The 14,815-nt window shown below is 38.7% G+C and overlaps 1 protein-coding gene across 3 annotated transcripts in view; it reads right to left on the bottom strand.

The window, feature by feature from the left end:
* The window catches only part of PRKD3 (protein kinase D3), an 87,932-nt gene extending 73,249 nt beyond the window's left edge, over positions 1-14,683 (bottom strand). For 2 of the 3 annotated variants that reach the window (XR_007151264.1, XM_047854606.1), the window contains exons 1-2: positions 14,531-14,683; positions 6,520-7,478 (exon numbers count right to left, since the gene is read on the bottom strand). Coding sequence is in view for 2 of the 3 variants with exons in the window: in XM_047854606.1 (XP_047710562.1) it covers positions 6,520-6,807 (288 nt within the window). In the remaining variant the exon portion in view is untranslated. Of the gene's footprint in view, positions 1-6,519; positions 7,479-8,529; positions 8,673-14,530 lie in introns of those variants that run through there. The other variant, XM_047854607.1, reaches the window with a different exon arrangement.
* Positions 14,684-14,815: the final 132 nt, after the last annotated feature.

Genomic DNA, 14,815 nt, shown 5'->3' with positions numbered 1-14,815 from the left:
GCACAGAGCCTGACGTGGGGCTCGAACTCATGGATCATAAGATCGTGACCTGAGCTGAAGTTGGACACTCAACCGACTGAGCCACCCAGGCGCCCCTATAGTTAACCATTCTTTATTGTATACTTAAAAGCTGCTAAGAGAACAGACCTTAGAAATTGTCATCACAAGAAAAAAATTTAACTATGTAAGGTGATGTATGTTATCTAAGTTTATTGTGGTCATCATTTTGCAAAATATACATATATCAAATCATTATGTTGTATACCTTAAACTAATCCAAATTTAGGGATGCCTGGGTGGCTTGGTAGGTTAAGCGTCCAACTCTTGATTGCAGCTTAGGTCATGATCTCATGGTTCATGAGACTGAGCCCCATCTTGGGCTCAGCAATGACAGTGCATAGCTTGCTTAGGACTGTGTCTGTCTGTCTGTCTGTCTCTCTCTCTCTCTCCGCTCCTCCCCTGCTCATGCTCACATTCTCTCTCTCAAAATAAATAAATAAACATTTTTAAAAAACTAATACAAATATATCAATTATATCTCCATAAAACTGGAAAAAATGAGAAGCAACATAAACGACTAAAATAAGAAACTGGTTGTAAACTACTATGCATCAATATAACTGAAGCCTTTAAAATGATGATTATTTACACTATTACTTAGATTAAAAAGAGAGAGAGAAAAAAATGAAAAGCTGCCACAGACTGGAAGAAAGTATGTGCATTTCATATCTGATAAGAACTTGTATCTAAGATGTTAAAAAACTTTTATACTTCAATAACATAAACAATCTGTGTGGAATTTAACCAAAGAAAATAAGTGAATAAACCCATGCACAGATAACCAATCTCGTTAGTCATTAGGGAAATGCAAATCAAAGTCACAAGGAGATATCATTACACATCAACCAGAATGGTTAAATTAAAAAGACTGGAAATACCAAGTGCTGGCAAGGATATGGCCATTATACACCCACATATTTACCCCAAGGAAATGAAAACACATATCTACAATCAAGATTTGTATGAGAATGTTAATAGCAACTTTATTCAAAATTCCCCCAAATTGGAAACAACTCTAGTATCAATCAACTGATGAATAAACAAATTATGGTATATGCACACAATGGAACAGTACTCAGCAACAAAAAAGAACTACCGATGTAACAGCATGGATGAATTAAAAACAAAGAACACTGAGGTATGTGAAAGACAGCAGAACAATAGACTACACACTACATGACTTCATTTATATGAAAATCTAGAAAAAGTCAAACTATAGTAACAGAGTGTAGTACAGTGGTAGCCCAGGACCAGGACGAGGAAAGGAGACTGCAAAAGTGCAAGAGGGAACTTAGGGGGTAATGAAGATGCTCTATATCTTGAATGGGTGATAGTTGCACAAACTTCCTACAATTGTTAAAACTCCATCAATGGATTTTATTACAGGTAAATTATATATATTACGTCTGATTTTTAAAAAAGTAAACACCTTATTAAAATAGCTATTAAAGGAAAAAAAACTACATATATGGCATACTTCTATTTAATGCCTGAGAGGTACTAGAAAATAAAGCAATATAAAATCCAATCTTAGCCAATAAATTAATTTAAAAATGTAACGGTCATTCCGTTTAGATCACTGTGCTGTTATTTGAAAAAAATACTGAAATATTATTTCTGAATATGGAATACATGCAGAAGACACAAAATCTAAAAGGTACACAAGGGTACACAATGAAAAGTAAATCTCCCTTTCACTCGTTTCCCAGTCACCAGTCCCCTCCTGGAAGAAATCTCTCTCTCCTTCCAAGGTAATCAAAAAGCAATCAAGCGATCATATATACATGTACATATGTATTTGTAAGTGTGTGTAGGACAAAATGATAGCACAGCATGCCCTGTTCTACACTTATTATGTTATCTATATGTCCTATATACTTTGCAGATCTCTCCCTCCCCCAACCATGTCCACACAAAATGTTTCCTTTTTTAATAGCTGCAAAAACTTTTATAGAATCCCACAAACTACACTTTGGATCACTGCAGGGGTACTTTAAAAAGCCTTACAAATTAATAAACTCCATTCTTGTACCTGAGGTCAAATTCCTATTCCTTATATCTGAGGCCAATTATTACTAATATATTGTTAACACTGGATGGCAAAAATGTAAAATAGATGGAATACACATTTGGTATTATGACTAGATTAAAAATATTATTTAAAAAAATCTAAAATATCGTTAACATGAAATCATATCTCAGGCGGTCCTCCTCTACTAATTCAAAAGGAGGACTGCCCTCCAGGCTTACTTCACTAACTTTTAGAGGCCTTTCCTCTGGTCCTTCAAAGTAAGAGCTCTTTTCATCACTTTTCCACCTTGTTGGTTTCTCTACAGAAAGTTGGGAAGGTTCTTCTCAAGGAATAATGATTCCATTTCAAGAGTCACAGCAGAACACTAGGGCCCAAATCCTTAAAAATTTCTAGAACACGGGAACTCTATCTTATTAAAGTTTGATAAAAATCAGTCCTATTCTCTCCCCCCAGAAAAACCTTACTTTTCTTTCTGAATTTTCTATCTTGGTTACCAGCATCACCACCCATCCAGCCACCCGCGCTCCCGTCTTCTTCAATAGGCTGTCAAGTTTTACCAACACTACTTGCCCAACACTCTTCAAATATATTCACTTCCCACATCATCTCAGTTCAGATATTCATTACAGTGGCTTCTTACCTGATCTCCTTATTTTATGTCACACTGAGTTACACATTTAAGCTTTCCCAAACACAAATCTGATCATGTTGCTTTGCAGACCTGCATGTTGCACGCAGACCTTAGTTAAATCTCTGCTCTTACAGGAATCAAGTGCAAAAATTTCCTTTGCATGAAGAAGGCAGTGTGGTGCACTGAAAAGAGTATACAGGTTTTGGAGTTTAAAAAAGACCTGTGTTTGAATTCCAACTTTCAGCAAGTAATTAAATGTCTCTGAAATTCAGTTCCTCCTTTATTCAACAGCAATTATATCACCCACACTCTTCCCACTCAGTGAGGTCCTTGGGAAGGAGCATCAACCTCCCCTAAGACCATATTACAAATGCTTAGACCCACCCCAAACCTACTGATTCAAAACCTACATTTTAGAAGAATCACTAGATAACTGGCATATACATTAAAATTTGAGATGCACCACAAACTATTTTGAGAATTAACTAGAAAATGTGTGTAAAACTCCCAACATAGAATAGGCACTCAATAAATGTTATTATAATCTTCCTCTTGTCCCCTTCTGTATCTTCAATCATCTTAATTCTTTTACCTGGAATGTATTCCTCACCTCCTATATTATTGAAATCTTGCTCATTCTTTAAATGTCAAATAAAATGCTACTTTCTGTATGAAGTCTTCCACATCCTTCATTAACCTGAGAAGAGCACTCTCTACCTTAACCTCACTTTCTACTTTTCATGTTTTACTCTGTTTCCTTCAGTAGACTGTAAGCTTTTTGAGAGAAGGGATATATGGTTAATCTTCCCAACCTAAAATTTAACCAGTACCCCATCTTTTAAAAGGTTCAGGTAAATGCATTTCCTAAGAATAGATATAAGAAAAGCAGGTATGTGACCCTCAGAGACCTGGCAGCTAACCTGGAGCTGTAGAGATGTAGGTAATGAAAATGGATGACTAATGAGCAAGTACCCAAGAGGGAAGGAAAAAACAAAAGAACTTCTGACATGATTTTTCCATCCTCCAAATGAGTTAGGGATCCATGAAATGTCTCTATAAAATCTCAGAATCTGAGCTGGTTGCCTTAAGATTTTTCTCTGGTTAGGATCTGGAGTAGGTCATCCCTTAAAACTCCTTTTTCCTTTAACTGTCTCTAGCAGTGAAGACCCAATTTTGATTAAATGTTTCATAATCTCACCACTGTAATTACACACTAGAAATCATCCCAACTCAGTCATTGATAGATTTGGAAATTGTAATCCAGAGAAGTCAAATCACTTGTGCAAAGTTAAACAGTAAATAAGCAATACAGCTGACCTAGTTTCAAGCTCAAAACTCTTAGAAATGTGTAGTATATTTATGCCCTATATATGCTACATATTTTTGCCAGATACATCCCCATATCACTATAATATTGATTCAAATTCAGTTCACTATGATATTTCTAGAATCAATAATTCTATATAAAGTTCACCCTAAGTTATCTTTTTTTTTCCTTCGGCTCTATCCTGTTTACTTCCTTGGTATCACTGTAATTTTTCATGGATTATGATTTTTAATCAAGTTTTCTAAGAGTTTAACCCATCTGACCCACTTCTCACATCTATAGTAAAGATGAAGTAACATGAATTCTAAAATAATCCTGTAGGAAATCAGCATGCCTCTGTATAAATGTAAGAACAAAGTGAAATTTTAGAAGATTGAAAACAATAAATACAGACTCTGCCAAAACCTTGGTTATAAATTTCTATAGGTTTGGGGTGCCTGGGTGGCTCAGTTGGTTAAGTGTCCAACTCTTAATTTCGACTTGGGTCATGATCCCAGGGTTGTGTGATGGAGCCCTGTGTCGGACTCTGCCCTGAGTGTGGGGCCTGTGTGGGGTTCTCTTTCTTTCTTTCTTTCTCTCTCTCTCTCTCTCTCTCCCCCTCCCCTGTTGGCACACTCTCTCACAAAATAAACAAACATTTTTTAGAATTTCTATGCACTCAAATAAAAAGGAAACATTAAAGTTACAAACTATAGTTAAGTTAAAAGCTTACCTTTAAATTAAAAACCTTGTCGCAAAAATATTTGTGAAAAACCTCTGTAACATTTAATGAAAGGGAAAATAAAAGCAAAAATACTTAAAGGCACACAGATGGCTCTACAGATCTACAAAAGGAAAGTGAATCTTTAGGCCACATTTCAACAGACAAGTTATTGTTGACACACAGGCACAGATTATTTTTACAAACCACATCACATGTTTTAGACTATTAAATGCATCTACATCAGAAGATAATAACAAACAAAGATAAGAAATTAAAAGAAAAACAGGGGCAGGCGCCTGGGTGGCTCCGTTGGTTGAGCGTCCAACTTCAGCTCAGGTCATGATCTTGGCTCAGGTTCATGGGTTTGAGCCCCACATCAGGCTCTGTGCTGACAGCTCAGAGCCTGGAGCCTGCTTCACATTCTGTGTCTCCCTCTCTGTCTGCCCCTCCCCCACTCATGCTTGGTCTCTCTCTCTCTCTCTCTCTCTCTCTCAAAATAAATAAACATTAAAAAAATACTTTGGGGGGCACCCTGGTGGCTCAGTCAGTTAAGCATCTGACTTCAGCTCAGGTCATGATCTCATGGTTCGTGAGTTCGAGCCCATGTCCGGCTTGCTCTCTCTCTCTGCTCCTCCCCCATTTGTGCTTCGTCTCTCTCAAAAATAAACATTAAATTTTTTTTTTAATTTTTAAAGAAATTAAAACAAAAACAGGAAGATAAAGAGCATGAATCCAAATATATTAATCTTGTGCAATGATTTTTAAAATAAAAAATATACTAATTTGTTTGAACCATATGCTCAGTCCATCAAAAATAAAATGTACCCAATTCACACTATGTAAATATACAGTTTCATGATAAAATAGAGAACGTCCCTGCTTATCCACCAAATCAAGATTATTAAAGACATTTAGGTAAGGTTCCTTAAAAAATAGTATAGTATAGGGGTGCCTGGGTGGCTCAGTTGGTTAAGCGTCTGACTCTTGGTTTCAGCTGAGATCACTATCTCACACTTGTGAGATCCAGCCCTGTGTCAGGCTTGGATCTGGGCATGGAGCCTGCTTGAGGTTCTCTCTCTCCTTCTCCCTCTGCTTCTGCCTCTTCTCCCATTAGCGCTCTCATGCTTGCTTGCACGCGCGCTCTCCCTCTCTCTCAAAAACAAAAATGGTATAGTACAGGACAGGAGACAGGTAAAGAGGAAACAAAAACTACCCTCAATTTCAAATTTTTATGTATTGTCATATATTCAAAACTCATTTACCTATTTTTTAAGCAAGAGAGAGTGGTCTTCTCATATCAGATGGCAGTTTAGGTGAAATTAAGACCAAAAGGGAAAGAAGAGAGTATAAAAAAGAGGGCGGAAAACAGCGCACCTAGGAAGAACACGTATGCACCTGGGACTCAGCCACAGCTGGGTCTTATCCTTTAGGGAAGCCATCTGGATGGCTTGCACCCTCTAACTCCTGTTTTCTCTAAAACAAAGGAGATTTCTTAAGTCCTCTTGATTTTATATGGATTTTCATGCTCTTAAAAAGGAAAATTGAATAGGCAGTATTTTAAAGTTAGGATATAGGCTCCAGTTGTTAGGACCTGAAATTTCAGACCTTAGGCTTCTAGCCTATTAGCACTTTTCCCTAAATGATCAAAATTAGGACATAATCAATTGACTCACGTGTTAACTCATTGTTGCATGTATAATTTATAGAAAAGCATTAGGAACAACGTTAATTAGAAAAAGTATGGACATAAATATTATGCACAGTACCTTCTGATAAACAATGGAGCACACAAGATCCTTGACAGCAGATAAAGATAGTTCCTGGGCTTCAATGGTAACACTCTCCCGTGTAAGGCCAATTTGCAGCAGAAATGAAATTGTATGCTCTGAGCCTCTGGAGTTGGTGAGTGATGGTGCACTGAAGCTTCCATTAGAGAGCCGGGCAGAGAGTCCTGTTTTAGGACTTGAACACGGAGAAGGAGTGGGAAGCACAGCAGGAAGAGTTGCAGGTAATACAGACTTCTGGGCTGATGGAGGGGAATTGTTTGCAGACATCTGCCTTTCTTTAATCTTTTAAAATAGTTGTCAATTCTTTTTCAGTGGTTATGAAGAGGCTTTTACAATCACAGGAGTAAAAAAATGACTGTACTTTTGGATTTAATTGAAAACTGCTGTATTTCCTCTTTTAAGCCACTCATGCCAATGACTGCATCTTCTACAACTGTGAGCTGAATACACAGAAGGTCCCACTTCCCCTAGTATCAGATGTCCCATCAAAAAACAGTCTTGTCTTCAGGACCACAACCAGGGATTTGGAAAGGATTTAACATCACTGAATTATCCTCATCAGAAAAGAGTTGACACTGCTTATTTACTAACCATCTTCATCTATTTTCTTTTAAGTCTACTTTTGTCTCTCTCTTTTAATTTCAGAAAATACATATTGAATAAAAGTTGTTTTTCTGTTAAGATGAAATCCTCCTGGTTTAAAAGAGAAGTGTTTAGGATTAATCTATTTAATCCTTATCCTTAGGTTCAATGATTTGATGGGATACTTTCTCAAATATCCACACCTTAAATCACCTTCTCAAATGTCTTCATTTTCATTTTTGGGGGGGTAAATTTTTCCATGATGAAGCACAAAGCTTTTTAAAACAGTACAGGTATATTTCACTTGAAGAATTGGTCCGCTGAGAAGAGTTGATGTTTTCTGAAATGTAGTCAGCCTGGAAGGAATTTTAAAAACACTCTTAATATTTTATATTCATTTGACATTATTTTCAGAATGCCAAGAATCCCTTTAATTTTTTTAAATGAGAAGTTTTGGTTGCATGTTTACAATTCACCAATAAATCCTAACGGGTAGTCGTTCTGGAGGTCTAGTTATCAGAGTCTTTTTTTTTTTTTTTTTTTACTGTAGATATAATTTTAGGGAGAGCCTTCTGCTCACCACTACCACCACCACCACCAAGCCCATGGCACCCCTAACACCCAAAATCTGAAGATCAAACACTTTTATTCCACAATACACAACTGAGTTAAGACAAAAACAGAGAAAAACAGAAGGGACTAAAAGAAGGTTAAAACTGATATGGTCATAGAAATAAAGCACGTACCACTCAGCCATACCGAAGAAGTAGAACACTGTCCTAATAAAGACATGTTAAGAGTATTCTTTTTTATATTAAAAGTCTAATTCTACCAAAATATGATTGCTGACTTGCTTTTTGACAGATTTCTTCCGTAAGGCCAAGAAAGCAGAAGGGGACATACTATGCACAGTTATAATGTGAACAACATACTTAAGACAGGAACATAGGAGAAAGTGACCTTATCGTAAAGGGTTTCTATAAGTAAAAAGAGAGACAGCACTAGACTCAGTTATATATGTATCACAGTTTACAATAGGACATTTCAAAAACAAAACAAAAGGCATGACCCCCATGGCCTAAGTGAAATGGCTCACAAGAGATCTTTCTAAATTTTCCATATATAACCGTAAACAATTCCAATGATGAAAAAGAGTGAGGCATCCAATGTGGTTGCAGAATGACTCTCCGGAGAGTAGTTAATGGGGCTAAATAAATCAGGATGAACACAACAGAAGAGCAAAAACATACAGATGTAGTATCAGGAATTAGAAAGCTCAGGGAAAACTAAGGCTTAGAAAAAATTACTTAAAGATAACAAAAGCTTTTATAGCTACATTCAAATAAATATTAACCCACCTTATACAGTACAGCACTTAACATCTCATAAATGCTTTACATACTTTACCTCGTGCACACCTCTTTGGAGACAAATATGACTCTTGCAGATGAGAAAATAGAAGCACAAGCAGATAAAGCAACGTGCCCAGCATCACGCAGGTAATTAAGAGGCAGAGTGGGAATCAGGACCCAAGTTTCATACTTTCTTACTAAGTGCTATCTCCATAAAATAACATACTATTTTTCAAAGAGAACAAGGAACTGAGAGAATCACTGCTCAGAGAGGATGTTGTTAAGGTTGAGCACGTACAGAAAGCAGAATTGCTCAACTTGTATTTTGCTGATCTTCTCTCAGTTTTTAAACTAAAGTTGTAGAAGGGCAATGAGAACCGAAACCCCAGCCTGGTGAATGAGAGAGACTAAAACAACTTTATGTAGTAAGTCTTGGGTTCCAGATGCAATTCATTCCACACTGCAAAAGCAATTAGCAAGTGTAATCACAAAGCTGACTCCTAAAATCTTAGAGAAAGAGCTCAGAAAAAAATAATCAGGGCCTGAAGATGGGTCAGGGTTGCTTCGAATTTTGGAGCTGGAGGAGTAGGGAAGTAGATTTCAGAAATCACAGACATATAAACTTAATTTTTAGTCAAATCTGAGACTAGATTATGAAAGGAAATGGTTTCTGAATATTTAGAAAAGAATATAATAATCACTAGATGTCAGCATGAATTAAAACAGAACAAATAATGCCAAATCAAGATGCATTTACATCTTGGAAAAGAAGGATTACTAGACTTCTCAGATGCAAGGGAAAAAAATAATAACTTATAGTCATTGAGCTCCAACTATCTGCCAGACACTGTCTAAGCACTTTATATGCATTACCTCATTTAATCCTCTGCAACAACCCATTTTATAGTTGAAAAAACACGCTTAGAAATTAAAGGACTTGCCCAAGATCACACAATTAGCAAAGCCAGGGAGAAAAAAGTGTATTCTGGCCAAAACAGTATTCAAGATGGTTTTTCACACTATTTTTGCAAATATGTTGTTTGAGTGTGAGTTGGATGTTAGTGTAGTTGGGTAAATTCACTACTCTAGATCAGCCTAGATGAAAGAAGTCTTTAGGGGAGTGCCTCAGAACTCTGTCTTCAGCCCTATATTGTTTTTGATTATTCATAACATAAAGACACAGAAAACATGCTTATAAAATCCTCAGAGTGTACGATCCGGGAGAAATAAACTAAAATTAAAGTGAAATGTAACAACAGTGAGTGTAAAGCTTTACATTTGGTTTCAAAAAGTTAATGGAGAAGAAATGGAGAAGTGCTGATTTAGAAGGTATTCAGAAGGGGAGTTAGCCACCTAAGAGTTTAAGGAGAGCTGCTAATCTGTAACTAAAAGAACTAATGCAAATCTAACCCCCCAGGACACTGAGAACACATCAGCACCAACCTGTAAACTCTGTTGCCAGTCAGCCTACCTTACCCCTGTATTCATTTCTACAGTCCACATTTTTAAGAGCCACATTGATTAAAAAATAGTAGTAACAGCATGCATCTAGATAAAGGTGAAAACAATGTCATGTGACAAATACATGCTTAACAAAGCCAAACAGAATAATGGTGTTCAAACATTTGAAAAGGTGTTAAGAGAATAATCGGCTTTATTCAGTATCACTGCAGAGAAGTAAAATGAAGATAACCGCACTACTTGCTTACCTCACAGGAGGTCGAGAGCACGGAGCTACTGCATGTGAAGTACTTTCAACAGTACCCGGCTTACAGTTCAGTGCTCAGTTAAGTTTTAACGATTTTTACAGTGATTCCATGAGGAAGGAAGGTCCTACTTTATGCTAACCGCTGCAATTGATATATGATACTTCATTACATTCTCAAGACCACTCTAGATTTGTTCCACTCTGTTTTACTGAAAAGGAACCAAAGTTTATAGTTGCTTGCTCACAACTACACAGCTAATGTGAGATGGGACTGGGATTCAAACAAAAGTTTGCCAGGCTCCAAAGCCCGTGTTCTTTCTGTTGCATTCCACCTCCAACAGCCTAACTACCCACCAGGTTTTCTCCTGAAGTAGTCAGTCACTTACAAGTAGTTTCAAAAGCTGAACAACTGTCATGAAAAAGGTAGCAAAATATCTACGAATAATACTGTATTCAGGTCAAATACTTCAAAATACAAGATACTGCTGTGTTCAATAATAATTTATTTTCAATGGATGTCTTCCCACTAAATTTCCATTTTATTATACCTGTCTAGTAATACAATCAACCAATTTATCAGAACTATTGATAACTGTTAATAAACTATATAAATGTTATAGTTTTGTATAAAAATATTTTTTACAGTTTCAGCATGAAAACAAATAGAAGAAACTAAGTGAGCTGTCTTTAAGCTTCTGCCCATTCATCCCAACTGTTTTCTCTCTCCTTTTATTTTATGGAACCCTGATTTTCTCTGTAAGATGCAAGACACAGGATTCAAAATATTAACACTAAACATCAAAAAAATCCAAGAACTGTAATTTACTTTGTCTTTATGTTTCAATTAGAAAACAGAGACAAAAGACAATTACTAATTTATAAGCTATGTATCAATTAGATATCTTTATTTCTAACAGCTATGGATTGGCAAGCATTTCTAATACATTTACTTGGAACATCTCAAATATTCTTTGGGGGGAGTTAATTTGTCACATATCCCATTCAAATGAGCTTACAGGATCCATCACCACTGCGGAATGGAATCAAAAGATGAACTATGAAAGGAATCGTGAGCCCAACCTGCCATATTACTACAGACAATGTAAAACAAAGCCTATGACTTCGTAGTAACATCACAAGTTGATCTACCTTTCTCTCCCACTCCCTTACCTCCCCCCTGCATGTACATATCTCATATCTTGGCAAAGCCTCTAATTACAAGCTCTAACAACAGCATTTTCATTCAACAAATATTTACTGAGTGCCTATTATTTGCCAGACTGTTACTACAGTCGCTGTGCTTATATAGCAGTAACAGATACAGATATGGCTACTGTTCCTTCTGGAGCTTACAGTGTGATGTGGGGCACACACATTAAACAAACACCATTCACATAAACAGCAAGGGAACTACAAATTATGAAAAGTGAAATGACCGAGTATACCAAAAGGACCTAATTTTAACTGGGGTCTCAGGCAAGGTGACTTTAAGGAAGTAGTGCTTAAGCTAAGACCTAAAGGGTAAGTAGGAGTCAGGGAAGCAGAGAAGGGAGGATTCCAGGAAGACAAAACAAATCCAATTCTTACATACAGTAGTTCAAAAGGAAGCTCATTATTTAGTGTAGCCAGTGTCCTTTTTGTAATCAGGGCTAAAGAGGTAAAATGCTTTTCTTATTCAGAACAGCGTAATTATTTACCATGACTCCTACTAGTAATGGGTTGTCCTTGTTCAATTTAGTTTTGTGTGCTAGGAATGCTATTTTTTTTTTCCCTCCTGTTAATATGTAGACGTATTCTTTTAGCACGTAAAAAAGCATGTGCCCTTTTTCAGTGCAATACTGACCAGTGTCCTGAGGTCATTTTGCCTTGATAACAGGCTTGATCTGGCTTAATAATCCTAGTGTTGCTTTTATACTGTATATCGCATTAAAGTCAAATAACTTTTTGGTTTTTTTAAATCACAGTTTGCGGCAAATACAATTTCAAAAACTATTACCTTAGGTTAATATAATACTTTTCCTAAGAGATCAGCATTCAACTAAATTGTTGCTGCTAAAATTCTGTTGATCTGGATCAGTGACATCTGAATCTCAGTCCTACTCTCAGAGAGAGGACAGAGAGCATACTACGTCTGCTCTCTGCTCAGCCACTGAAAAGTTTATCCGGTAATAAGATTAGAGACTGCCAATCTGGCAATGCTGTAGGAATCTATGCTGGGCTTGATGGGCCTTCATCGCCTCTCTTCGCCCCAGTGGTATCTGAGAAATCTGACTGGCTAACAGCCAATAAGCAATTTCTCACACAATGTCACTGTAAACTAACCACACAAGTGGAGAAAACTTTTCTGCAATGAAATTAAAACAAAAACATTTTCTAAGTGTATCATCTCAAATTTTTTGACGAACAGGACAACCGCTCCAAAGAGGGCACATACAAGTTCAATTTAAATTACATAATCAGAGACTCAAAGTACTAACAGAAAATTGTGAACCATAAGAATGATTATTAAATCAAGTTAAAATCTGTACTAGCAAATAATTTCCTCATATATCCAGGCCTGTAAGAGTAATTTCTTTTAAAAATGAGCAATTCACTTCAATATGGTAATATTTTCATCACCTTTAAAATGTCTTTTTTTAAATGAGAAAATGTCCCTTAAAAGTGCATTTAAATGATCATTTCGTTTTTTCTCTATGAGGTTTTTTCAATTCTAATTTAATTTTTTAAATTTACTGTCCCAAAACTTGATTTATTAAAGCCTTTTTTTTTGCATATGCCAGTGTTAAATTAAAAACAACCCACAAGAGAAATTTCTCTTTTAAAGAGGTCGTCTGATGACACTGAAAGCTTATAAAATCTGTATATCTAAAAGACTCACTACTATCTGCGATGCTTAAAAAATTACTCCAGATATCTTGAATGTGAATCATCCTAAAAAGTGAAATGCTATCCACCAAATTATTGTATGGAAACTGGCTTGTCAAATACTCCAAACTCATCTGATCAGGTCTACCACATGTATATTAACTGCTAAAAAGCAAAACGTAAGGTGAAGGCTTTAAGTGACATGTTTAAAATACTTCTACTAAACTTGTAACTTCTTTTTTAGCTGAATTTTCATGCTTGCTCTCAATTCAGATCCTAACAGGGGAGGAAGAAAAGGTTCCTTGATAAAATTAAACTAGTCTAGACCTAGATCGGGGTACTTTATACGGACGTCTTCGGCAGCAAATCCAGAGGTATTCCCAGCCTTCGAGGCATGAGAGGTTGGTAAGTAAGCTTGATCTTAGCAAAATCATAGTCGCTAAAAACGTAGGAAAGAACTGCAGCGTTAAGTACTAAGTAGAAGGAGTTGTAAGAGTAACACAATATAGCATTTTCTAGGGTACAGATTAAGGCATTTGAAAACTTTTTGTTTCATTTGCGGCTACAGCTTATGAAGGCTGGGTAGTACAAAATTGTAGTTCAGGGTGGAACTTATTCTTCCTAATCAAAGATGACACCGATATCTTATTTCCTGTGGGGATGGGTGTGGTCGAAGAGACAGTTATGTCCAAGCCATCAATCTGTGTATGGAAAAGTCTGCAGGTTTTACGCCTGTCCCTGGAATTTATATTCGTGCCTGCAGTCGGCAAGGCCTATGCTTCTGCCTGCGATGACTTCAAATAAAATATCCAACAGGCAATCGAGTAGTACGCGGTTATGGTTGCTGCTCAAAGAAACAGTCGCACTCCTCAGCGTTTCATCTCAAGAAAAACCTCCCGGGGTTAAGAACAACTCCGAGCAAGGCTGCAACTTGCAAAACTAAGCACAGTCAGGAAACTGGGGTGGGGGCTCCCATGCTCTAAGCACCATTTACTCCCCGCTCTGAGACGGCTGCAACTCCAAGTGATGAAATGAAAAAGAAAAAAAGGCTCATCCCAAATTCGGCAGCTTGACTGTCGCGGGTCTGGCGTCGGAAGCCAGCTGGAGGGACCCCGAAACAGACCACTCCCGAGGCGGCCGCGCGCGCGGTGGTCGCCCGCCGAGCGCGGACCCAAGTTGGCCTCCGCGCCCACGCCGGAACTTGGCCCCATCTGGCGGCCGCGCCGGCGCCCCCGGCCCGCCGCGGTGCCCCCCCCCACCCAACCCCGCCCGCGCCTCCCGCCCAGCGCTCCGCCAACTTCCCGCCCGGCCCCGGGCGGTCGCCGCCCAGCCCCGCGCGGGGCCCGGAGTCCCGCCGCCGCCGCGTGCGGGTGGGGGAGGGGCCGCCGCCGCCTCACCCGACGGGCCGCGAGAACAAAGCGGCGGCCGCCGCGGCGCTAACTTTTTCGGTGTCTGATCCGCGCTCCCCGAGGCGACGACTTACGGAGGGAGAGCTCCGCCGGTCGTGAGAAACTCCACGGCCGCCAGCGTCTGGGTCCCGGACGAGGCGCCAGCGAGGCTTCACGCGCCTCGCACGATCCCGCCCGCCGCTGGCGCCCCTTCCTCCCTCTCCCTCCCGCCCTCCTCCCTGTCCCGTCCTGAGGCCCGGGGGCGGGGGGCGGGGGCGTGCGGGGCGGGGGCGCGCGGCCGGCGCGGGGCCTGCCGGGAGCTGTAGTTTCCGCGCGGGGATGTCAGTCACGCTATGCCTGCGCGCGGTGCAGGGGCAGCG

The sequence above is a fragment of the Prionailurus viverrinus genome, chromosome A3 (assembly GCF_022837055.1).
Source record: "Prionailurus viverrinus isolate Anna chromosome A3, UM_Priviv_1.0, whole genome shotgun sequence".
Taxonomy (NCBI): Eukaryota; Metazoa; Chordata; class Mammalia; order Carnivora; family Felidae; genus Prionailurus; species Prionailurus viverrinus.
Note: the sequence above shows the minus strand (reverse complement) of the source record. Positions and strands in the feature narration are given on the sequence as shown.